At 35.6% G+C, this 26,839-nt stretch overlaps 1 protein-coding gene across 1 annotated transcript in view; it reads right to left on the bottom strand.

Moving 5' to 3' along the window:
- Window positions 1-26,839, bottom strand: part of ntrk3a (neurotrophic tyrosine kinase, receptor, type 3a) — a 207,904-nt gene that overhangs the window by 155,992 nt on the left and 25,073 nt on the right. The window contains exons 2-3 of the mRNA XM_079414124.1: window positions 12,253-12,327; window positions 7,690-7,761 (exon numbers count right to left, since the gene is read on the bottom strand). Coding sequence (XP_079270250.1) covers window positions 7,690-7,761; window positions 12,253-12,327 — 147 coding nt within the window. The remainder of the gene's footprint in view (window positions 1-7,689; window positions 7,762-12,252; window positions 12,328-26,839) is intronic.

The following is a 26,839-nucleotide window of genomic DNA, read 5'->3' as shown; positions in this document are numbered from 1 at the left end:
AGGGGAAGTCGTGGCCTAATGGTTAGAGAGTCGGACTTGTAATCTAAAGGTTGCGGGTTCGAGTCTCCGGCCGGCAGGAATTGTAGGTGGGGGGAGTGAATGTCCAGCGCTCTCTCCACCCCCAATACCACGACTGAGGTGCCCTTGAGCAAGGCACCGAACCCCCAACTGCTCCCCGGGCGCTGCAGCATAAAATGGGCTGCCCACTGCTCCGGGTGTGTGTTCACGGTGTGTGTGTGTTCACTGCTGTGTGTGTGCACGTTGGATGGGTTAAATGCAGAGCACGAATTCCGAGTATGGGTCACCATACTTGGCTGAATGTCACTTCACTTCACTTCATAAAAACTAACAAAATATTTTAATAAATTGATAAAAATGACTAAACTAAAATAAAATAAAATAATTAAACTGGCTGTAAAACAGCACAGCTGTTTTGCATTAAGTATAGACAAAAAAAACTTTGAATTCAAGACTGGAACACTCTGGTTGAAACAGAGTGGAATCAAAAGCACAAAATTGCTGTATATAATAGACATTCATATAGCAAGACCTTATTTTGAATTCTAGAAAGCATTACAGTTTCATCTTCCAGCTTTTTGCTTATGATCAATACTGAAATCTGTGAGTCAGCTGCTGCCACCCCAACATGCTCTCCTTCTCACAGATGTCACAGGGACCCTGTCAGAAGCCTTGGCTATCAAAAAAAGAAACCTCCTCTTTTGACACATCTCTGACAAAGAAGCCAATTAGTCGGGCCTCTCATGGCGCAGACCTGTTCTCGTGTATGCCGGAGAGAGCTTTTATCCTGCTGTACAAGGACATCTCCCCATGGAGAGATGACGTTGATGCTGAGCGCTAGTGTCGCGAGGGTGTGAGTTTCACGGGGGCGGCTGCAGGTTGGTGTGATGGACCTTTTTGTGTGTCTTTAAACACCGATCTATATTGAAAAAAATATAGTTATTTTATAGAAAAAGTTATAAAAAGGATAACCTGCCTGTCCACTCCTACACAGTTTTTCCTGCACTGCAACGTGACTCTGAGAGAGAAAGAGAGAGAGCAGCTTCAGTCTGTCACTGAGTGACACACTCCCTGTTAATATAACAAGAAACAGCATTTGTAGTGGAATTGACTTATGACAGAAATATTTTAATATTAATATATTACTATTTTGTGGAAACTGGGATATAAAGAGGAAAATAACAGCTTTTAATTGAAAAATAAATATTTTTAACATTATCCATATCCTTGTTACTGTTGATCAATTTTAATGCATCCTTGTTAAACTCAAATATTCATTTCTGTTAAGAATTCTGGGGGGAAAAAATAATAATTCTCAATCACTACAGAGGAGTGTTTATATATGTTTATATACTCATGAAAAGAAGAAAAAAATGGGAATTGTGCAAATTAAAACTATCTATATTAAATTATACCAAGGTAATGAATATTAAACTACAGTAGTTTAATATCAACACTACCCATGTTTTTTTCGATGTAGACATTATGGCAATATATGAGTACAACTTTCATTACATTATAGTAGATGTTTTCAAGTGACTGATTATGTTTGGAATAATAAAATACTAAACAGCTTTGCATTAATTCCATGTTACAGAGTTAGTCAACATGGTATTTACAGCTCACTGTCCAAAAAAGAAAAAAAAAACAGAAAGAAACTGAGCCACATTGAGCATTAAAGACAGATTTCAAACGGCATACTTCTAAAGAAAGCGCTATTGAGGAATGGAAACGCTAACAGAGAGCTTCACTCCAGGTTTGATAGATCTCCTTGGTTTCAAACTCAGATGGACCTTGAATAAAGGTATAACTATAATCATCTGTTCAGAGCAAAATACTCTGTTCAAGAAAGAGTATTGAGAGCGCTGAAAACTAGCTTTTAACTATTACAACATCACTGTCTGAAACAGTGATATGCTAGAAAACGCTTAAGTCTAGCTCTTTAAAGCAGGGTCTGAACTGCATTTACATAATTATTGACAGAATCAGGATGGAAGAGATGGAGAAGCTTTGATTTTATAAAAAAAAAAAAAAAAAAACTCAGTTTCACTTTCAACGAAAAATGAACATGGCACATGACATCGTCACACGTTCTACAACCTCACAGCAGGCCTTTCACCATCCACAACTCACTGCATCTCAACACACACACACACACACACCAGACTGTGGTGTGGGAGTCAGGCTAAGATCCAACAGATCTTCCAGTTCACCATCCACCAGTAGGGATGGGAATCACAAGGAATTTACTGATCCTGGTTCCGATCCAGGTTTCAATTCAGTTTCTTCTTGTTGATTTTGGTTCCATGAACAATTCTGGTTCCAAATGATCTTTTAACTAGATTTCATTAATGGGAAATGAATCTAAAATGAATTTAACAATTCTGGTTGTGATTTCTCTGATTCCATTGCCATAAAAAAAATTGAGTAAATAATGATTATTTATTTTTATACTGTAGCACAATATTGTGATACCATTTAAAATTCAGTATTATCTATCTATCTATCTATCTATCTATCTATCTATCTATCTATCTATCTATCTATCTATCTATTCATCTTTTTCTAAAGGATCAATCAGCAACGGCTGCTTAAAATTTAGCTTTGCCATCACAGGAATAAATTACATTTTAAAATATTGTTAATTTTTTTTTATATAATATTTCACAACATTACTGCTTTATTGTATTTTAAATCAAACAAATGCAGCTTTTTGAGCATAAAAGACATCTGTCAAACATCTTACTTTCAAACTTTTGACCCCAAACTTTTGAACTCTATTTTATACATATTTATAAAATAGTTCCCTTAGTAGTGATTTCTACACAACCAAAAGTCATTTAAAGTCGCAACTAGAAAAAAAAAAAACTGTGAATTTTCCTGCAGGTACTAAGATTCTTAATATAAAATAGCTGATTCTTAGAATTAGTTTTTAAAGACCTCAAATCATATGGGAGCTTGCAAATCTGGAAACCCTTTGCTATCTTTGTATTTCAGGAAAAACTACGAAAACATCCTGCAAAGTCTGGTGTTCCTTTGACTACTGTGACCTGTGGCATGTGTTCCTGAAGAGAGAGTGTGAAAAAGTGCATAAAACAGTAAGGGATGACAGCCAGTGACACAGAGAGAGTATTAGAAAGAGAATGACAGACGCACAGATGGGAGAAGATACAAGATTTGGGGACAGCCGGTACCCCACATATTTAAGAATATAACTTTACACCCTCTATAGACAACTGACTTCATCTGTGTCATTCTGCTGCTCTGAGTTTTATGGAAGCTGTCTTTCAGAAGTTCGTAAAATGGCATTGCAATGCATCATGGGTCATGATGAGTGACGGTCTCATTGCCTGGATTCATGGACTGGTAATGGGAAGTAAAGCGCAATGATTGTGAAAACCGGTAGGCCGCAACATGGCTTACAGTAACTGCCTGAATCCCGCTTTTGCTCTGTGGTGAATTCCTGCATAATTTAGTTAGACTTATAAGCACTAAAAATGTCAAATCTGTTATACAATGATCAATACAGCAAAGAAAACAAAACAAAAACACAAATCACAGAACAAAAAACACAAAAGTAAAACAAAACAAAACAACCAAAAGCAAAACAAAAGCAATCCAGGGTCTCTATCCTGAAGTCTTTCTGCAGACACAATTTCAATGTTTCAGAAAAAAAAGTATTTTATAGAGCAAAGCAAAATAAAATAAAATAAAAAATAAAAGGCACAGGTTTCAAAGTAAAAATCCATGATGCATGGTGATATACCGAAGCATCACATTTGTAGCCTATCATGATGTAGCAGGAGATATCCAGTCTTAAAATTGACTTAGCAATCACTTAAAATGATATAGCAATCACATCAGATATTAGCATTAACAAAGCAAATTCCTTAAGCTTTGCATTTCACCTGACACAAATGAATAATGCAAAAATGCAAATAATGCCTCCCGGAAAAGTGATTAGTCATTCCGATCTGATGACAACATTTCATAAAGCTCATCGAAATCACCAACAGGCATCCTCATTAATATCCAATTCATGTTTCAATGAGCGAAGAGGACGGCGTCAACACATTTAATGTGTTCTCTCAAAGCACTCAACTTTCATCAAGCCAAATAAAGCTCTCATTGGGGCTCAGGGGCCTTCGGAGCCCGCGGAGACAATGGAGCATCTCTCCTTTACTGATGAGCATTCTATCGCATTTCAGAGAGGGAGATATGGCTGACTGACTAACCACAAAGTCAAAGGCTCATTTTGGAGTTCTTTCACAGAGAAGGAAAAGATGTAAGCTGTTTTAGCGCACTCCTCCCGTTGCGAGGGGAATAAAACAGCAGCCACATCAACGGTGGCATGAATAATAAATAATGTCATCTCAGAAACAAAAAGAGAGAGATGGATGGAGTGAGAGGGAGTGATGGAGGAAGATGAAAAACAGAGATTGCACGCCAAGGCCAGAAAAAAGAAAAAGAACAAGAGAAAAAAGAAGGGGACGCCGATGAGTGACGGGTTTTAGAGAAGGACAAAGTTATAAAGACAGAGAGAGGGTGAAAGAGAGACTGCCAGAGTGAAAATTCAAGAGAAATTGGCATGAGCGAGAAAAGAAAGAGACCACCACAAGAACTAAAACTAAAAGTAAAGCTAAGACAAAACAAACAAATAGAAAAATAAATAAAAAAAACAAAAGAGAAACAAAAACATCTTACTGACCCCAAACATTTGAACTGCAATTTATACATATTTATAAAGCAGTGCCCTTATTTAAAAAAAAAGCAAAAACAAATCAAAAGTAAAGCTAAGACAAAACAAACAAATAGAAAATAAAACAAAGCAAAAAGAGAAAAAAAACATCTTACTGAACAAAAATCTTACACAAAACAAAAACACTAGTTGGTTTGTTTAAAAAAAAGTAGCTAATATTCCATTTTATATTTATATTTTTATACTTGATATTCTTTATATATTTTCCAACTTTTAAAAAAAATTGGTTAGTTTGGTCTGTTATAATTTGACACATTTTCAGAGCAAAATTTACTAAAAACGTATATTACAAATATTACAGCCTGCAAGCCGTCTATGTAAAGGAAAAGTGACATCTTATTGCAAGGGGGTTCAGTGAGCAGACAGAGATTTTAATGAGAGAAACTCTCTGGTCACTCTGCCATTGCTCATGGGGATAACCTTTACAAGTTACCTATGAAAAGCATTGCTGGATATATTGTGTCCTCTCTCAATAGTTCCAATGAAAAAAGATGCTCCTGTAGAAATCCAGAAGGCAACCTTTCATTTCGCCACATATGGCTAGTAGACACATGAAAGCGAACGCCCCACTTCAAAAAGCAGGTCGACCAAAGCAATAGGCCCCTGTATTGATTTCTTTGTCTTTTATCCAAAGCTGCTGAAAACAAATTTCCTTTGGTGGTTGGGGTATGAGAACAAGGAATAAACACAAGGCAATCGGCCCCTTGATAGCGAGACTCTTACTGTAAGGGTCATAAAACTTGGTGAATCTCCAAAACAAGAGGCTGCCAAAATCTATTGTTAAAGTCAGTATAAATTCAAAGTTTATTTACTTTCATAATGTCTTCTTGTTCGTCATTAACCAAAATAATAAAAGCGTTCGAATCTTTAATCAAAATGTAATAATTTGCCTTTCAACTTTTCCAATGTTTTAAAAATAATATAAAAAAAAAAAAAAATAGGAAAGGTTAATTTTCATTTACAAATAATACAAAATAAATAAATGTGCCACTGGGAAGAAAAAACATATGTGGCAGTATATTAACCTTTAAATGTAAGCAAAACAAAAGCACCAACAAAAAAGATTTTTGTGTGTATTGATCCAGAACAATGATGCTTTTTTAGTGCTTATAACTTGAGTTCCCTGTAAGTACAGTGATTTATTAATCATCCAAGTCAAATGTCAAAACAGAAATGGAAAACAGATAAGAACACTGTCGCTTTGTTCCTGGGACCTGACCCCGTGTGTGTTGTGAATGACACGTCCGGAAATCTCTGGGATTTTTTCGATCATAAAAGTCAGTGCTCTGTGAAGACCACACATGGGATGGAGAACAAAACAAAAGGGCCCAAAAAGAGACATTACTGTAGTATGTGCCTGTATGCCTATAAAAGTTATTCTACATACTTACTTATGAGACAAAACTATCAGAAAAAGAGAAATAGAAGATATGATGTGTGGAGAAAACAAGAAATAAATATCACATGATTTCCAAACAAGTAATTTAACAAAAAAAAAGTAAAATATTTAGTTTCTTTCAAGATATTATTTAAATGTGTGTATGCTAACTATGAAAATAGTCTTAGAAAGACAAATCGTTATTTTATTCCAAAACAATTAGTGCTGTCAAATCGATTAATTGCGAATAATCGCATCTAAAATAAAAGCTACTGTTTACATAATATATGTGTGCACTGTGTATATTTATATGTATATATAAATACACACACATATATGAATATATTTAAGAAATGTAATATTTCTATTTAATACTGATTAATCGATTTGACAGCACTAAAAAAATGTAAAGTTTAATTTCCAAAACAATTCAGTGTGGTTGAAGTGACACTGTGTGGGCAACGTTTCAGAAAAATCACAAAAATGTGTACAAAATTGCGTAGATTCTGTGTACACACATAGTTTAAGTTCACAGACTGCTAGTGTCCAGGTTGTACCGGAAACTTGGCATGAAAAAAGGTTCCCGTACACCCAAGTGTTTATAGTGGACACATGTAGTGACAAATACATGACACAAAGAGTTCCCGAACATTTTGTACAGAAGACATTCACTAGCAACGCTCACAAACACAAAATCGCACACAGGTCGGTTTATGACAGAGAGAAAATAAGAAGTACATTTGGAGGCCGTGATGGACAGCACAAATTGGGGTGGATTGTGTGGAGGTGACAGTCTGAGATTCCATGTCCTTTCCAGCGCTCACCGGCAGGAAACTGAGAAATAACAGTCCTGTCACACTCGTCCCATTCAGCCTTCATTAAGTAAATTTTGCCCGCATTCTCCACCACCGCCTCCCCCATAACTCAGGCAGCTCTACCGCAAACAATCTTTGTTTATTCAGAGCACACAACAGAGGGTCTTTGCTGACTGTCGGGACGAGGAAATGAGTGATCCAATCTAACACCAAGAATTTCAAGAGGTGCACATTGCTGCAGACTGTTAAGCCAATTATCGAATGGAGTCATTCCGGTCAAGCAATTTTAAACCATCAAATGGCTATAGACAAAGACGATATGTTAACAAGCATTCTGCAAAGCTGCTCTTTAGAGATTAAACCAACGTATGTGTCTGCCGGGCTACTCGCAAAGCTCACTTTTGAGAAATGGTTGAGGGCGGTGCTCAGTAACACATGGCGGAGAACTTTATCATCATAAATTATGCACAGAGGGCCAAAGCATCTCTCGAATAAGAGCAGCCATGATACTGTGCAGAGTATCCAAAGATGGAAAACACATTGTCCCCATTTGCTAAACATGGCCTACTTAAGAAGATCTATTGCCTGGTGTAGATGAACGAGTGAACCCAACTTCTCGATCTATCTCTAATAGTATGAGTCTCGAGCAACAAACAATTGACTTTCAAATGAGGTGTTTAATCAGAGGGTTCGAGAGCATTGTAGCACACAGGACTCACATGTAGCGCAGGTGGGGGTTCTTGGCAAAGGCTCGCGACTGAATCGTACGTAAGTTGCAGTTCACGATGTTCCTGGAATGGAAAAGACAAATAAACATGTATTAGTAGTTTTGACCAACCACCTTGCTGGACTTTCTTTTTTTTTTTTTTAAGTTGAAACACTTTTAAATCTTGAAACACATGCAAAATGATAAAAAAAAATTATGGCAGTTCAGAATATATTGACTTCTAAAGCCACTTTTTGTAATGATATTTAGTTCATTCTTAAATATATCATTAACGGCTTCTCACAAATTAATCTCACTATTTCTAAAGAAGATTTCTATTTCTAAAGAAGTTTTCAAACAGCTTCAGTTTCATACTGAAAATCAAAAGAACATGCGCATGGACTTCAGCTGATCATTAATTTATGTCTCATTCTCGCTTTTTTTCCCCACAATTTAAAAAAAATTGTTTCATCTGTGCATCAAATGTGTGCAAAGAGAAAATGTTTAAAACGAGTGCTACAGATGTGATAAACTTGAGAAACTGTAATGCTACAGGGAAAAAAACACCTGTGGCAAAGGACAAATAGGTTATGCTAATGTCAAATGCTGCGCTAAGTTGCTCTGATTAGCCTTAAAGATTTTGCAAAAAGATTTTATGTGTGCAAATCATAGGTTTAAGAGGAGGTGAGCTGGTAAAAAAGAGTGAAAGACCAGTTCATGTTCGTCATTTTAAATGGATCTGACAGCAGCTAGGGGCTAAACGGGCTGCTAATTGCCTAGCCGTCTCGCAGCAGTGTCAAAAGGGGAAATGTGGAAGTAAAAGGGAAAAAACATCTAATCTTCTCTTCCAGTCTGCCTCCTCTCCTCAAGTAACATCATTAAGGGCAGAATATCATCAAGAGCCTGCATCCTTGCTCCCGGAGTTATTTACGCTGGCAGCTGGAATCAATTATGTATATTGAATACATTTTTTTCATTGGCATTTGTGAGATGTTTATTTGCATGAAGCAATCTCCGCTCTTGTTATTAGGGATGTTTGCGTGAGCGATTACATCAAAGTATTTCTTTTAGCATGAGGTTGGAGACTTGAGCCCAGATGAACATGATACTTAAGATAGATAATCACCAACTGCCAGTTCTGAATCATGAACGGTGGCCTGAACGGAGGTCTCGGAGCAGACAAAACTAATTCTGAGTTAGATAATTGAAGACATGACTTTGCCTAGGAAATTATTTAGAGGATAGGAGTGTTTTAGTATGTACACCCAAATCCTGTCGACTGCAACATTCGGCCTGATTGATCTACAGCATATGGTTAATTACGGTTAACATGATTGCTAGAAAATGTAAACGTGTCTCTTAAGTCCTGTTCATAACAAGGACGATAATTATAACGTTAACTATACAGTTTCAATTTCGAACTATTTAAGAATTGAGGCATCCACACTAAATAAATTGAAAATAGAGAATGATATTGCTGGAATAACTTTCTAAATGATTGTTTTTTTTTTTCAACTGATGAACAACCAAAACCCTGGCAGCCAATCAGAATCCAACAGACTTTGAAGAGATTTAAAATTTAGGCTACACTTTATTTTAAGGTTTATTTTAATTTGACTATTAAATACAAACAATTAAATACAACTTTCCCCTCAATAAATTCACAATTTGCTGCTTATTAAAGGGGTCATATGACGCGATTTCAAGTTTTCCTTTCTCTTTGGAGTGTTACAAGCTGATTGTTCATAGATAAGATCCCTGAAGTTGCAAAGACTAAAGTCTCAAAACCAAAGAGATATTCTTTATCAAAGTTAAGACTCTGCCATGCCCCCCTAAAATGTCTCGTTCAAACACGCCCCCACATCTTGACGTCAAGATGTGGAAATATTTGCATAATGCAGCCCAACTGTTCACGCGAGGAAAGAAGGCGTGGTTTCAGTAACCGTAGTTGATGCAAGCAGTCATGACAGGGAGACGCTGTGTGTTTCTAGGTGAAAGCAAAAGCACTTTATTTGGCCTTCTAAAAGTAGATGCATTTAGGAATCATTAAGATTACTTACAACAGAACAGCAACGCATTTTATGGACGACCGTTTTGTGAACCTAGGAGAGGAGGTAATTCTGACTTTGCTGTGACAATTTGGCGCTTCTGAATCAGCGACTGTATGTTTTGTTATTAGTTTATGTATTTGCTATTGACTGTTTAAATGCAGAATTTTGTGCATCGTGTGTGTGCGCGTGTGTGAGAGAGAGAGGGAGAAACGGTCACACAATCGCGGTTTGTGTGCAAACACATATGAGCTTCATCACTGTGTCTGACACACGACTCTGTTCCCCTCTCGAGCTTGAACTGATGGTAAAACTAAGGACATTACTGTCCATTACATTTACTGTCTTTACTATAATTTTGAAAGCCAAAGCCCGCGATTATGGAGAGGGGCATTACATTTCCGACACAGCTTGTGGTGTTCGGCCAATCACAATGTACTGTGTCAGCTGGCCAATCAGAGCAGACTGCACTTGTCGGAAGGAGGGACTTACGGAAATACGTGCCAATAATTGCATATCACTGCAGTTTCCAGCAGAAATGAACGCTAGAGGAATTAAAACAGCGAGCACTTGTAATCGTTTATGTACACAGTTATGATTACAGCTCCATACGTTTCACTTTCCAGACAAAACAAGCTTGCTCAGTAACTCAGCCGGTAACTGAACTGGACTAAGAATGCATAATCCTTGTGTATGAATCCCGTGAAAAACATGACTCACAATGAAAGAGCTTAAAGATGAGAAACTGAAAAACAAGCTAAAATGGCATGCTTGCAATTGTGTTTTTACTTCACATTCACTTTTATTCATACTATCGGTTAGCTTTATGTGTAGAGCAGATGGTACGTTATTTTAAAACGTCACACAGCATTAGAGTTACAGCGGCACTCAACTGGCATTTCAATTCAGAACTGCGCTGACATTTACAAAGCCAACATCACGTAAAACGTATGTTCTGTTTTTGGGGGGGGGGGGGGGGGGGGTGTGAGCACTCTTTAGCGCCACTCAGTGGATATTTCACATCGAATGTCACGAAACGTACATGGGGCTACATATTTTGCATCTTGCTAAAAAGTTCCCACAAGGACATTTTTGTCATGAGATCAGGCTACATTTATTCATCCTTATGTTGTTCTAAACCTGTATGACTTTCTTACATTTTAAAGAATGTGGGAATGTGTTTATTACATATTAAAGATTCTAAATGACAGATTTAGTTTTTTCTTTCAATTTTGGGTGAACTATCCCTTTAAAAAAACATCACAAATATCACTGGTGTTGAGAATAAGACTTGAGCCCCGTTTCCACCGCGGGAACTTTCCCCAGGGACTAGGGACTTGGGGCCAGTACTCGGAGGGTTTCCACTGCAGGAACCAGGATCTAAATAAAGTTCCGGGTAAAAATTTGCCCGCGAGATACCTGCTTGTGAGGTAGTACTTTTTCAGAGGTCTATAAAGTGGCTATAAGCTATATTAGCATCAAAAGATGAAATGACAATTTAAAAATGGCAACTTGGTCAAACTAAACTGTAAATGTTTGGTGAAAAATATTTTTTTTGTGCTAAAATAGTGTGTTAAGTGTTTAATGAACTCACCATTGTGTCAAAATGTGGGAAGAGTAGGAACGCAAGCGTATGTACAGATATTTAAATACCAAAAGATCAAGTTTAGGGCTGCAAATTTAACCGACAAAAAAACATTTGAAAAATACAGCATCTGAAATGTCTTGGACTGATTCTTGTCTCAATACTATGAACGCAAATGTAAAAGTCGCATGATCCGTTGCGTTCCGGGAGCAGTAACTTTTGCATTTTAAACGTTTAATTATTTGTGCAAAAACAGAAGCCCTAGAGTATGGAATCATATCATATCATATTTTCACATGCTAAAAGCCTAGAGCAACCACACATTCAGTCTAGGGGAAAATGAAAACGAAAAGAAAAAAACAATCTTCCCAGCTCAGAAATTCCCTCCAGAGGCAGACCGTAACCAGGTTCTGCCACATCAGCTTAATAGTAAAAGGTGAGAGTTAACCGCTAATGAGAAACTTACTAATCATTGCTCCTGGTCTCCATTAGCCAGTAGAGTTGTAATAGGGAGGAAGAGGAGGTCTGAAGGGCTCTTGTGAGGGAGGAAGCCCTACTTATGAAGAGCCAAGTAAAGATACGTGCATGACGGTAGCAGACCGAATGAGGTAAAGCAAGGCTTGACCAGATGGAGGGTGTTGGGGGATGTAATTAAATTTTCTGGCTTCTTCAGCAGCATTATTTGATCATTTTAAAGCAGGCCTTGGGGAGGCACTTTTTATGTGGGTCTGGCTAGAAAAGCTTTTGGATGCCACTGTGAAAGTCGCCCATGCTATCGTGTCATCGCTAGCAATACGTTCCTGCAGATGTCAGATCAAAAAGCTATCTTTGGAGATTTATGTTTCTTTTTTTAAGTGTGGTGGCACCCTGGCATTGACCCCACATTGATTTGCTTGTTATCTGTATTTTCCTAAGCAAGATGTGGTAGTGATGTGGTACTCACAGTCTCTGAAGCCCAGTGTACAACTCCATATCAACGTCCCTCAACGTCTGCAAGCCCGACCAGTTCTCAATGTGTCTGTAAAACAAATCCAGAACATAGAATTAGAAGATATTCATCTACAAATTCCCATTAGCCTGTAGAGAAGAGAAAGATGCTGTAATTAGTTCAAAACAAGAGCGTGATAAAGATTAGAAATGCACCAATATCAAAAATCCTGACCAATAAGCTGATAATAATTACGTTACAGCAAATAAATGATAAATGGCTGACATTAAACTGATGTACTACTTTGTCTAAAATATTTTAAAAATGAAAAAAAATTAATATAAATTATTAAATGCTACAAGTAAATTTAGCACAACCTGCCACAGCATTATTAATGTACAGTATGAAAAAATTATATTATTTTTGATATTTTTGCCAAATAATCTGTAACAGTGTTATTAAATAGCGAGAAATAGGAATTGATGCACAATTAAAAATAAAAGAAAATAAATTAAAAGGCACAGGTTTCAAAATCACAATCCATGATGGATGGATACCGAAGCATCACATTTGTAGCCAATCATGATGTAGTAAGAGATATCCAGCCTTAAAATTGACTTAATTTGTATAGCAATCACATCAGACATTAGCATTAACATTCACAATAAAAACTGTAATATTGACTGATATAATACCAATATATTGTGCATTTTTAAAGGAGAAACGCACAACAGACAAGTGACTGGATAAAAAATTGAATTTTCATCACCCACATAACCCATGCACTAACCACAAGGCCATGGCTCCAACGTATAAAGCACATTTGATAATTGTGGTTGACAGAAATAACTAGACCTCTTCAGAGCAGCTGTGACAAGAGCCAGCTGGCATCATCGTTTTGTGAATTTGCACCCATTACAACACAGACTCTGATTAATAAATGTTTTCAGAAGTTTCGCCAACGCCATAACTATGTTTCTAGAAGTTACCCCAGCTCAAACACTTTGGGCATCCGCTGCTAAACGCTGCTAAACACAGCCGCTCAGAAGACAACAAGGGCTTGCCGACGAGCAAACGAAATGAAAGTATGAGCTCTGTGCATCTTATTAAAATGGTTATCCTTTCATGTCAATGCAGGTATAAATATTACAAACACACTCTTAAAAATAAAGACTTCAAAAGGGGGGGGGGTTTATAGCGATGCCATAGAAGAACCATTTTGAGTTCCCCAAAGAACCTAATGAAAAGTTAAAAGAACCATTTTTTCAAAGTGTAAAGAATATTTTAACAATCTGAAGAACCATTTTCCATTATAAAGAAGTGTTGCCAATGGAAAGGCAGTTAAAGGTTGATCATGGAGCTACTGATGCCAATAAAAAAACTTTATTTTTGATATTTATTAAGTTGATATGATTCTTTAGGGTCTTAATGTAAAGTCTATAACATACTTTGGTTAAAATTTCTCAATGGTAGTGTAAAAAAACACCTCCTTTACCCTGTCAAAATCAGCTCTGTCTTCATCAAGACATTATAGTCCATTTTGCTTTAAATGCTAAAAAAGAGGGACAAGCAGTACTGTTTACTTTAGCTGCAAAACTGGGTAAGTAGCACATTATTAGGAAAGGCGCTTTGCAAAGATTCAGTAAAACCCATACACTCACTTCTTCTGTAGATGAAGCTGGATCACAAATGATTTGCGCGAACATATACGCATTTAGGCAGAACGGGGATGGTAGCATTTCCTTCAAAACGAAAGTAACTTTAATCCTCTGCATCTTCAGCGGCTCAGATGTCAGGAGTTAATGATGAGGGATTTTTTTTTTTAAAACACAAGGTGGATTTTTATCATTATAGGATGGATGTGTACACACACTTCCAACACACTTTTATGTTGAAACAACTCGTAAAGTTAATTTTGCATCCGATGACCCCTGAGAGTATGTTGGTCTTCAAAAAATAAAGACACCATAGCTAAAAATATATAAAACAAAGCGAAATCTGCAAACAAACCATGATTTGTTTGAGCAGACCATGGCAAATAGAGATGGTCATTTCCCATTCAAAGGCAGTTATCAGAAGCATAACACCATCATCTCGCCTCTCTTCATTTTCATAAGTTAGCCATATCAAATGCTGACAATTTGCATTCTGAGAACATCAGGATCCAGCCGAGTAATTAAGCCCACATTGGCCGTTCAGACAGAATCTGTCATACACCAAACAAAACCAAAAATTAACCTGGACAGAACCATCAGTGGAGATTTTCAAACCTCAAGAAGAATGGGGAAAAAAATGCACAAGACGACGATTTCTAATTTTATTCTATGGTAATTGTATATGCTGAAAGTTTTGTAATGTGATGTTGAAAGCACACATATATTTACAAATAGCTAATCAACTTTTGTACTTGGGGGAGAGACCGGAATGCCAGGAAAATCTGCTTTTCTAATCAGTGCTGTACTGTGAAATGTGGTTTTGGAAGCCCTTTGGTTTGAAGGACCCTCTTGGCTGCAGGAAAGTGTTTTCCAGTGTCAGTGACGGAAGGCCTTAGATGAACAGCAGGAGGCTTCTGCCTCACCAGCATCTGTCGTTAGCTGGCTCATGTGCCATAGAGGACAGCCTGGAGACATATGTGGATATACTGTACCAGGACCTCATTAACAGTAAACAAACATCAATGAGAAACGATTAAAAAAAGAGAAGAAGTGGTGCACTAATGAACTAAAAATAAAATAAAATAAAATACATACATACAGGAATATAGCAAATAGAAAAATAAAGAAAACATTTTTTTTTTTCAAGAAATGCAGCCAGGGATTTATTATTTGTACAGTTGTTTGATTTGATGTGTGTTTTGGCAAATATGTTGTCAATTTTTCCATGTCATATGAATTCATTTTACACAATTTTAGTCTAACGGAAATGGCATATAATATGTCAACATGTCAACAGTAACCAGGCAAACTTTACAAAAAAAAAAAACTATTTAAAACAGAAAACTTAAACATTAATTTGTTAAAGTATATTTAAATATCATACATCCTATATAATTTTATTTATATGTTTAGTTAAGTTTTATTTTACAGTATATTAAAGTTTTATTTTAATTTCATGTAATATTGTAATTTGTATCACTTTTTTTGATACAAATATTCCTATTTACCTTTATTTTTATTGCAGTCTTAGTAATTTTAGCACTTTGATTTTAACTTAATTCAGATTTTAAGTCGATTAAATTTTATTTCTGCTTCATTTGTATTACAAAAAAAAACTATTTTTAAAGATGTGGCTAACAATAACAAAATTTATTTATATATATATATATATATATATATATATATATATATATGTGTGTGTGTGTGTGTGTGTGTGTGTGTGTGTGTGTGTGTGTGTGTGTGTGTGTGTGTGTGTGTGTGTGTGTGTATGTATATATATATATATATATATATATATATATATATATATATATATATATATATATATATATATATATATATATATATATATATATATATATATATATATATATATATATATATAATACACACATAAGACCAGACCTACTTATATTACAAATAGTTAAATATTTATTATAGAATATTTAACTTACAAATATTTTTATTTATATTACACAACACATTCTAAAAATATAAAACTACATCAAATATACAGTATGTTTAAAAAAAAAACATTTCACCATCATTACCATTGACAAAACCAAAAGAACCTTTTGTCAACAAATTTGTCAGTAATTTCATTGAAGAGGTGTAGTGACACTGACAGTAGCTCCCCATTACTCATTATCTGGTGCTCCCAAACCATGTTCCGTCTCACGATTTACGACTAGTTTAAATTACCCACAATGCAATTACAACTTAGCTAATGAGAAAGCGTTTAATTGAAAAGAGGGCTGCCACATTCCCTGGAGCTTTTGGCTTGTCAGCTATGCAAATTCACGCACTTGTAGTCTGCAGTTGTGGAAGCGTGATTCCCAGGGGTCTCCTCTCGTCCGTTGACAGGAAGTGGCGCTTGGCTCCTGACGGCCAGCGGATGGAGCTGGGTAGGCCATTTTGCGACACTCCTAAAGAAATCCAAAGTCTTAATCGCTTATTTATCTCTGGCACTTAACAGCAAATGATTTCAAACTTCTGGGATTTGCCACTGTGTCATGCTCTCGATACTGTCAGTTCAATCATTCAGTGGCTCCGGCGCTTCTCTCTCCATTTCTCTCCCGATCACTCATTCGCTCACACACCCAGATGCTGTTTTTCTTGACACTGCGGTAAGCAGCTGCACGACACACATCTCCGATAGCTGTGCCCGTGAAATTACGAGCCCCCCTCCATCTGTTGCTAGCATCAGGTTTTCTGAGCTTGGCTTGCACATATTTATATCAGCCATAGAAATTTAACAATGTCCATATCTGGTTTGAACATGTCGACCGTCTACACTTGATCTGTGTATGTATGAGTGGGCATATGTGGGTGCATTTATGTGAAAAACAGACTGCATCCTGCACTGAGATACTTCTTCGCACATTACTATTGGTTACCATGCCTGAGTTTAATCATAAATGATATTTATAGGTAGTTGAATTGGGGCTCTTTGAGCTGTGTAAGATTAAGAGGCCGTATTATGATTGCGTGGGTCTTATGATATGCCAATCGCACTAAACCGGTTCCACAAATACTGATCTTCAACCATTTTCAAAAATTAAAAGGTCACGTGATTAAACAAATCACACACCCAAAATGTCAAACCAGTTAACAGTAAGTTTTAGGCAAACATAAAATTCTGTCATCATTTACTCAAACTCATGTTGTTTTAAATCTGACTTTCTTCTGTGGAGCTAAAAAGAGACATTTTGAAGAATATTATAGTGCTGTTATTGTTCATCTAAAACTAAAAATATTACAAATCATTTTTGTTCATTAAATTAAATTGTGTTAATTAAAATAAAAAGAATAAAATAAATATTACATGAAAAACTTAAATGACTAAAATGAAAAAAGAAATGTTGAAGTACAAAAAATGACTAAAAATAAAAAACAGCTAAATAAATAAAAACTGGCCATTTAAAAAAAAAAAAAAGCAAATTTAAAGTCAAAATAAATAAATACTATATATAAATGAAATATTATAATAAATTTTGTAATATGATTTTATGCATTTCTTTATTTAAAAAAACAAACGAACATTATAAAAAATAAAATAATACATTTTGAAGAATGTTGATGAGTTTTGGTGACCACTGACTTCCACTGGATGGACAATAAATAAATAAATAAATCTACAGAAGACATAAGGGTAAGTAAATCATGACAGGATTTACATTTTTGGAGTGAACTATCATTTTGAAACTGTGCAAAAATCATACAGACTCAGCAATTTTTTGGTCATTTTTACCCATGTTCATATGTTCATTATATACACAAGAGCAGCATGAACAGTCCTCAAAACATATTTTGTGTTGCACATAAGAAAATCATACAGGTTTGAAACAACGAGGGCAAGTCACATCCAGTTATCAGCCAACATGATGATTTTTCACAGTTCTTTGAGCATATCAACATTTTTTAAAGATAGATTCTGCAGCTTAAACTGCACTTAAATCGAAAGTTGAAGATATGGAGGGATCGAAATTTGGAAGGGGGAGCTGGAGGACGGTGATAGACTAGACAGATCTGAAAGTGTGCTCTGGGTTTTTACCCCTGTGACTAACTGACACATCGACTAATTGATGGGTCCATTGATTGTCCTGTGCAGTTTCTAAATGACCAGTAATGAGTCAAAGAGCAGATTCAGAGTGTCTAAAGAACAAGTACCAAAAGCAGGTACATCTTCCTGTGGCTCCTGTACACCTTTCTGGAAAGCACACATAAAACAATCTTGTAAACAAGCATTCCTTGAGGATCCATTAAATATGCGTGACGGTTTTCTATAATAAACATTTGCGAGAGCTAAAAGCCTTTGCAGACGACCACGGAATGATTTGAATTAAGCACAATTTGGTTTATTGCAGAGATTTAAGTGTTACTTTTATGATCAAACTGTCTCTTTGACACTTCAAGCCTGCCTTCAAAACAACATGCTGCCATAAAACATCTCAAATTCAAATGGTTTATATCGCTGTCATATAAGGAAATGGTTATTGTTAAAAAAGCGTCAGTTTCCAACCATAAAATGAAGGCTGTTTTCCATATTCTGAGCAAAACCTTTACATATTCATATCATTGCCGCCTCAGCGCTCTTCCACAGAACACAAAAGGAGATATTTTGCAAAGTGTCCAAGCTGCTGTTTTCCATACAACAAAATAAAGTCATTTGGGTTTGGAAAGACATGAGGATGAGTATATTATGACCGAATAAATACACATCCATTCTGTGAACAACAACAAAAGCTGTTATCTAAGACGGGTCCCTACAGAAAAGCGAAGCCCTACCTTTTGTGTTTTTTCCACCAAAAGCTAATATAAGATACTTGCTTTTTTTGAATAACAGCACAGAGCTGCAGCTAACAAGATAAGCACTGCTTGTTTCAAGTCCCAGGTTAACATAAAAAGCTTGCAGCAACATGACGCACAAGTCAGACACTAAATTAAAAACAATGCGATGGAAAATTATGGTATAGTAAAACTTAAAGGATTAAACTATTAATTTAAAACTTAAATGTTTGAAAATAAATTGACTACATAAATAAACTAACCCTGCATCCCAATGTGTATACCATCCACTCTATCTGCCCTAAATAGTATTGAAAATTACTAATATCACATAGAATTTAGGATGGCTAGTGTGCACATTGGGACGCAGGCTAAAACATTAGATGAACAAGAAATAACACAGTAAGTCAACAATTTTGTATGTATACACGTATGAGTATATATATATACACGTGTGTATTAACTATAACATTAACTGTATTTAATCTAGAGACAGACAGACAGAGGTGGGGGACTCTCAGTTTGAGAAATGTGCACAAGTTTGCATATATACGACCTCTGGTCCGGTTCATAACGAAATGCTGATGCTCATGAGAAAGATTTTCATCAGTCAAGGCTTTTCCGTTGCACACGGGAGGATTTCTTATGACATTATATTTCAAAGTAACAAATTTACCTCTGACCGCTGCCTAAAAAGCTAGCTAGTGCATTCTCTGCCAAGAGTACAGATTTCTCTATGAATGGATAAGGAAGCACAACACCACTATCCAATCCTCCAAAAACATCTATTTCCATCTCTGAAATTGCGTCACAACAGGAGGGATTGGTCTGAGTTTCATAAATATTCCAGTATTGGAGATCTGCATATGCTTTTCGTTTGACGTAGGGAACCTGAGAGACGGAGCAGAACACTGGAAGACTGCCAGCTCTAAATCTTCCCTTCACTTCAGCTTTAGGTGAAGAATGAATACAAAGTCATGGTGAGTTACTGAACCATTCCAATAATTAACTTCATGTAGCAACACGCTGGCGTAGCGAGATCTGACAACCCCACAAAACTTCATTTCTCTTTCTATTGTTGTTCCTTCCCGTCTTTCCTTTCGCCGTCAATGTGACCGATGCACAGCCAAAGCTACAGGAGTCCAGATCATTTATTTTACACATTAATGACCCAACACACTGAAAGGAAATTCTAGGAAATAAACAAGAAGCTAGACATCAAACTCTGCGCAACCATATTCCAGCATATGGGTGTCTGCCGATGCATCAGGGACCATCCTTTGATGAAATATAGGAATATAATACACTTACATAAGCAAAGAGTAATTTTTTATGAGGCAAATCTTAAAAGATAACTTCCACTAACACCACTTTTTTATGTCATTGTTTCACTGTGTGTTTATTTTTGTTTCGATTTTAAAAACGAATGGTCCTGGAATAAATAGCTGTGCCAAAGATTGCGTGGTTCATGGCTTCACACCTCACTAAAAGAGTTTCGCAAAAACCTCAAATGGCCAGACTCATGTCTTGCCAACAAATACAGCCGAAATATTCAGTATTTTGACATCTAGACGGAGGAAACTCTGACCGTGAAGTCAACAAACAGTTTTAGCTAAACTGACCTTCCACTTTGCAGGAGAACTTGCTATAAAGCACCAGATTCTTCGCCCACAACATTTGAGGCATAAAGCAGAATTATGTTTACATTTATGCAGTCCAAAGACATTGTAAATGAAAAAAACTTTCAGTGCATTTAAGGTATAATTATCAGTAACCCCAGTAATATGCACCCCCTGGGAATCACTTTTAACGAAAACTAAATACACTAAAACAAGATTTTCATTAAATGAAATTTAAAAAAGCTTGAAAAAACCTGTAACTAAACTAAAATACATTTTCGTGCCTCCAAAACTAACTAAAATAAATTAAATAGCCCAAAATAATATTTTGATCCATGGTCATGCATTATAAAACTTTTAATAATTTTAATAACTTTTAATAGTTTTTATATATAATTGTTTATATAATATTTTTTAATAATATTCAGTATTGAATTACGTTAGCTTAGCCTAATCAGTTTACGTTTAATTACATTTTTTTAAATTTAGTTTTGTGCTTTGTAGGGGTATAAGAGCACATGTATTCGTACAGAACATTTTCGGTACGTTAACAAACAAATCATTAAATTTTTTTCAATGAAATTCAGACAATAGCCTACATACCGCTTTTGCGCTCTTTGATGTGGCATGACAGTTTATAGTTTTAACGTGAAATAAACATGAATGAACATCTCATGTAATCGTGTTTAAATTGCGGAAAGACGTCATTAAAATCAGCTTGTAAACAAAATGTCATGTGGCATTTCATTTACCTCAGGCAAGTCATCAGTGTCCACAGATCGTTATTTGCTAGAGAAATAAGTCTAGAAAAGAGCATTTTGAGAAATATTAGATTATATACTTCATTATATTTTACTTTACCTGTTAGTGATGTCTTAATTACTTAATGCATGTTTAAATAAATCTTTTACTAAACAAGTTATGACAGCCACTGTGTAAATGATTGTATTTCAACAACAAATAGAATTTGTATAATTCAGAAGTTAATTTAAAAACTGCATTATCTGCAATTTACATGTTTGCATACACATTTTTAATTTGGATGTTGATTATTAGTCACAAATAAATAGTAACTGAATTTAAGTTTGAACTCTGTTTTTAATTGTAACATTATAGTAATGTAAAAGGTACATTTTTATCCCTTTTATCCGAAACCATACCGAACCGTGACGTCAAAACCGAGGTGCGTACCAAACTGTCATTACACCCCTAGTGCTTTGTCATATTTTATACATTTTTCTATAAATATTTATAAATATGTCTTTTATTATTATTATAAGTCAGTTTTTTTTTTTTCATTTAAAATACAAATAAAAGCTAAAATTTAAAAAAGAAAATAAAAACACCAGTTGAACCCATTACTCATTTTCTTATAAAGAAATGGAAAGTAACAATTTTTTTTTTTTGCCTGTTAACACCATTCAAAACCACTGGAACACAGTACACAGGAACACTATAACTCAACAGTGACAAAAATGACCACGTATGGAAACACACTGGTAAAAAACCTTCAGGGTTTGAATTCCATAAGCCCACCCCTGGTTTGAAGAGCTGCGCCAGTGCAAAGACCCCAACCTAGCGGGATGCAGAAATGACAGAGGTGACACTGAAGATCTGAAAGCCGTCAGACAAAACTTGCACTGCTTCTCAAAGCCATTTATAAGCTCGAAAGAAACACAGTACTTTTTTTTTTTTTTTTGGCAGCCAGACCCCTGCGGCAATCCGTGAGGCTAAGCCAATGACTGCGCTTCAGCCAGAGATGGAAGAGAAGTCGCAGAAAGGTGCAGAAGAGCCGAGGGAGGTCATTTGGCCTTTTCTTTTTTCTCCCTCTGTCTCTGCCACCCCTGATCTCAGCGGTGAAGCCGCCCACTCGCTCGGCTGTGCTCTGGAACCCGTAGCTTTCAAGACTGGTTTTGCAACCACATACAGAACCAGCAGCCTTACATGCAGTCAAAAAACAACCCTTGAATACTTAATCTATTCCCCTAAAAAAGCTTTTAATCGTAGTAGTTCTATCCTGTAGTCCAAACACACCTAATGATTGAAAGTAAACAGTGGCGTGTATGGGAAACATCACAGGAAAGGGCTCATACGAACATGCACGCTGCGTATATTAGCATATTGCTTTTATCCCAGCGCCTCTGTTCTGGATCAACAAGCCCTCGGCAGCGTGAGGTACGGCAGTATTGTACTGACTCTGCAATTTATTCTAATCCGACCCGGGTTGTAAAAACAAGCACATCTCTGAAAGCAATGATGCAATTCCAGCTTGTGCTTTATTCAGTGTGCTACGCCAAACATATTCGCGCTTTAAGAAAAACGAGGGACAAAATAAAAAGACGTGTTTACCAGATGCACACGACTGCTACATGAATTTTAAATGTTACTCAATTCAAAAGGTTAAACATTGACTAGCTAAAATGTTCTCTTGGGTTCAATTAGTTTAACTTTGTTATAAATATACAAGTTATGATAATTGTTTATTATACATTTTTACATTATTAATAATTAATCATATTTTCAGCAAAAGTATTCAAAATGCATCATGTTTTGCAAAAAAATACAAATTAAGCAGTACAAGTGAATTCAACACGCATAATAGAAATGTTTCTTGAGCATCAAATTAGCATATTAGAATAATTTGGGAAAAGTTAGCTTTGCTACAACAGAAATAAATTACATTGATAAGTATATTAAAATAGAAAATAATTGTTTAAAATTGTCATAATACTTCACAATATTACTGTTTTTACTGTATTTTTGATCAAATAACTAATGGACTAATAAACTAATACAAATTTTTGGAAGGTAGTATAGATTAATAATTAGATTTTTATAGATTAATATAGATCATAGATAAATATATGGATGACAAACAAATAAAGTAAAATAATAAAATTAAAACAAACAAATACAATAAATTAAAATGAAATGAAAAATAGAATACAATGAAATAAATAAGAGCTAATGCATTAACAAATTCTAACAAGTAAATCTTTCCATTTGCGATCGTTCAAAATGAGTTGAAATAGTGAAAAAGTGCCGCATGTGGGGTTTCTGATTCATACTGGAAATCAGTGGATCAGCAGGATACATCCCAAATTTACACAGTTTGTAGACCCCAGTCATGCATTATATATCTTTTAGCAGATTTATAGCAAGCTCTGCTTAAAGTCATCACTAAACGCCACTTTTCTGAAGAACTAAAGCACGATGGCTTGCTGCGTGACGCCATGATAATTTGTGGCAGTGTTTTGTACTCGTGGTAAAAATGGTTCCATCAAAACACGCTGAGAAAATAGGCTTCACCTGTGAATACAGCTGCATCCTCAAAACCATAAATGGGAAGCTTTATGTCATTCATAGAGTTCCATTAAACTTTCAGGGTCACTGTGGACAGAGAATACTAAAGCTGGTTGCCATAGAAACTCTGCTTTTGTTTGAATATTAGCTGAACACCGGATATACAAACTTCAACTCGCTCTCGTAAAGAAAGCTGAAGGTGAAAACTGCATAAAAGCATGCTTTAGTTTGGGCTGTTAACTGATTTAAAAAAAATAAATCAAATGAATTAACATGACATCTTTAGTGATTATTCAAATTGGCTAAAATGCAATGGAAAAAAAGTCATTATCATCTAAAAAATATTTTATTCTTTCTATACACTCCTCCATAAATATGTAAATGGCCTCTCCCATATATCTTCATTCTCTGAAGTTTGTTTTTACCGTAGCATTTCATCTTAATCAAAGTAAAACAGTTTTTCTTGTTTCGTTCTTATAAACCATGTTTTATTAGTATAGTTTCAACCAAAGGTTATTTCCTCATTTTTCATGCAATGCTTTATGAAACACTGATGATGAAATGGAAAAGCCTTATCATAAAATGAATCACTTTGAGCTCAAGTCTGTGGAGAAAGACATATAATACCCTGGTTTATAGATGCTCATATTACACAAATAATTCACACAAAAATTTACTCACACACACATTTACTCTCATCCTCATCTCACTATACATGATGATGTCAGACAGGATGTTTGCACTCTTCTTTTGTCTTTAAAAAACATAAGTAAGCTAAATTAGGACAATTTTATTTAGGTATAAAATACTATTATTATTCATATTATGATATAAAACCATTTTGTTGTTTTTAATTTATTCTATTTTATAATATATGCAGTGAATTATTAAATTATAAAATAAATTTTTATATGATATTAATAAAAATAAATAAAAAATAATAAAAATAAATATACAAAAGAAAGATTAGTATATTATATTGTATGGTATTGCTTTATAATACATTAGAATGCTTTTCACATCAGCCTACAAGACATTGCATCAGAGCAGGAAAATCCTCAGGTTGCTGAAACTAGGAGTTGGGTGGGTCGGCTACAGTTCAGGCAGACCATACTGCAGGTCTGAGCTGCATGAAGGTGCACAACACACTTGCAAACTGGATTAAGATAGCTTTTTGTTGTCATCAGCATTTCTATTAACGCTGAAATTGTCCAGAGCATGGCATGCCACTAGAGCCGGGCTGTCAGGAGAAAATAGGGGCTCATATCCTTCTGGCGCCAGGCCACATGAGCCCGGCAGAAAGAAAATAAAGGGGCTGCCACTGCTTAGTGTAAAATAATGGGTTTCAAGCACCTCCCATCTGTGAGGCCCGATATAGCGATTGAAAGAGAAACTTAAGTCAGCCCTGCCGAGGGAAGTTATTTGCCGTACCCTTTAAATATTAGGCTTTATAGCTTTATGATTGGGCTTTATGAGCTGAAAACTGCATATTTCATCTCCAGGTCTCACATCTTTCGGGTCTTTTATGAGATTTGTATCACATACGCATGTTAGTGTGCAAACCCCGAGTCGGTTATCTTGGAAACTCAATGTTACAAAGCTCTTAAAGTAAAGCTAGATCATAACGTTTCAAATAACACTTTCATATTTATAGGAGTATATTCTGGAAGCTACTGGCCCAATACAGGCCTGTAATCTTAAACTGCACTACAGTATCATAAATGTCATCAATTTGCTTTGCATCAACAGTAAAGGCCAACATCCTGGCACAAGGATAGAAACCTGACTTGACAGAAAATGTCTCTCTGAATCCCTCTAAACCAAACTGAACACACAGAGCTTACGCAAAAGTAGTCAGTGTGTTAAAGGAATCGAATTCTGTCATCATTTACTCATCCACAAGTCTTTCCGAACCTGCATGCCTTTCCTTTCTTCAGTGGAACACAAAAGAAGCTATTTTGAAGACTGTTTTGTTCAAAAACAGCATTGGTCTCTACTGACTTTCATTATAATGGACAAAAAAGCACATCTTTAACACACTGCACTACCCACTGAAGATGTAGTTCATGAAAACAGTACAGAAGAGCAAATCGAAGCGTTTGAGAGAGGTGGTGCATAGAGGACCTACAATAATGTACAGTATTTGAAAAATAATGTGTTTTTTTAACAATAAAACGTCAATACATTCTGTTACACCAAATATACAAAATAATGATCTTTAAAAAAGCATCATATGACCCCTTTAATGCATTAACCAACATTTATAGTACTAATGGAAACTTATTATAAAGTGTTACCATTAAATGAACAAGTGAAAGCGAAATGGAAAGTTTTTCTTTTTTTACCACTTAAGTACGTTTATGCTATTTATATATAATTATTTCTACTCTCTTTGAAATATGGCTAAATTGTACTGTTGAATGTACTGAAAAGCATTTATGGTAGACTAAAATATATTTTACTGCGAATTCTATTAAAACACTTTTTAAAAGTGTACTTAAGTGTGTTAAGAACAGTCACAAAAACGTACACTTAGGTGGCCTTTTGTTTCATGAATATATTATCTGAAAGATATACTTAAGATTTTAATTAGACTTCTTTTTCACAAGGGTACACACAAAAAAAGTTTGTTGAAATAACTTTAAATCAAAAAGCAAACTGTATTTCCAAGTGTGCTTCAAAACTAGACAGAATGTCACTTTAGCAAACCTTTCCTTTCCCCCCCATCTATATTCTAGCAACCATATTCACTGAAATCTAGCATATAAGCACGTAACCGCTACACTGCTGTGTCAGTAAGCTAAATTGACCAGCTAACGGAAGCACACTAGCGTTACGGCTTTTTTTAACTTTCTCTCAAATTTCCGAGATAGGTTTGTCAATGCTAACAACGCTGCTCTTTAGTCACTTTTAAGTCTAATAATGTGTCAGACACCATAGGCAGGCTTGTTGGTTGTCTCTGTGCCTAGCGGGCCGTGATTTATTTGAAGTCCTACTTCAAACGGTGGCTAGCCTCTGGTGAAGCTAATATATGCAATGTCCAATGTCATTGTGATTTTTACAGACTGGAAATGAGAGCTGGCATCCTCCTAGCCGAAGAGCCCCGTTCAGCTGTAGCTAATGTTTTAGATTAACACTAAACCCAATTACTGTCTCAGGCCGGAGAAATCAAAGAAAAGTGTAAAAATGCTCTCATTAGTCAGAGGATATGACATTGTTTAATCCTCATTAAAGACT

This window comes from Barbus barbus, assembly GCF_936440315.1.
Source record: "Barbus barbus genome assembly, chromosome: 50".
NCBI classification, from domain to species: Eukaryota; Metazoa; Chordata; class Actinopteri; order Cypriniformes; family Cyprinidae; genus Barbus; species Barbus barbus.
The sequence above is the reverse complement of the archived record's forward strand: the minus strand, read 5'-3'. Positions and strand labels throughout refer to the sequence as shown.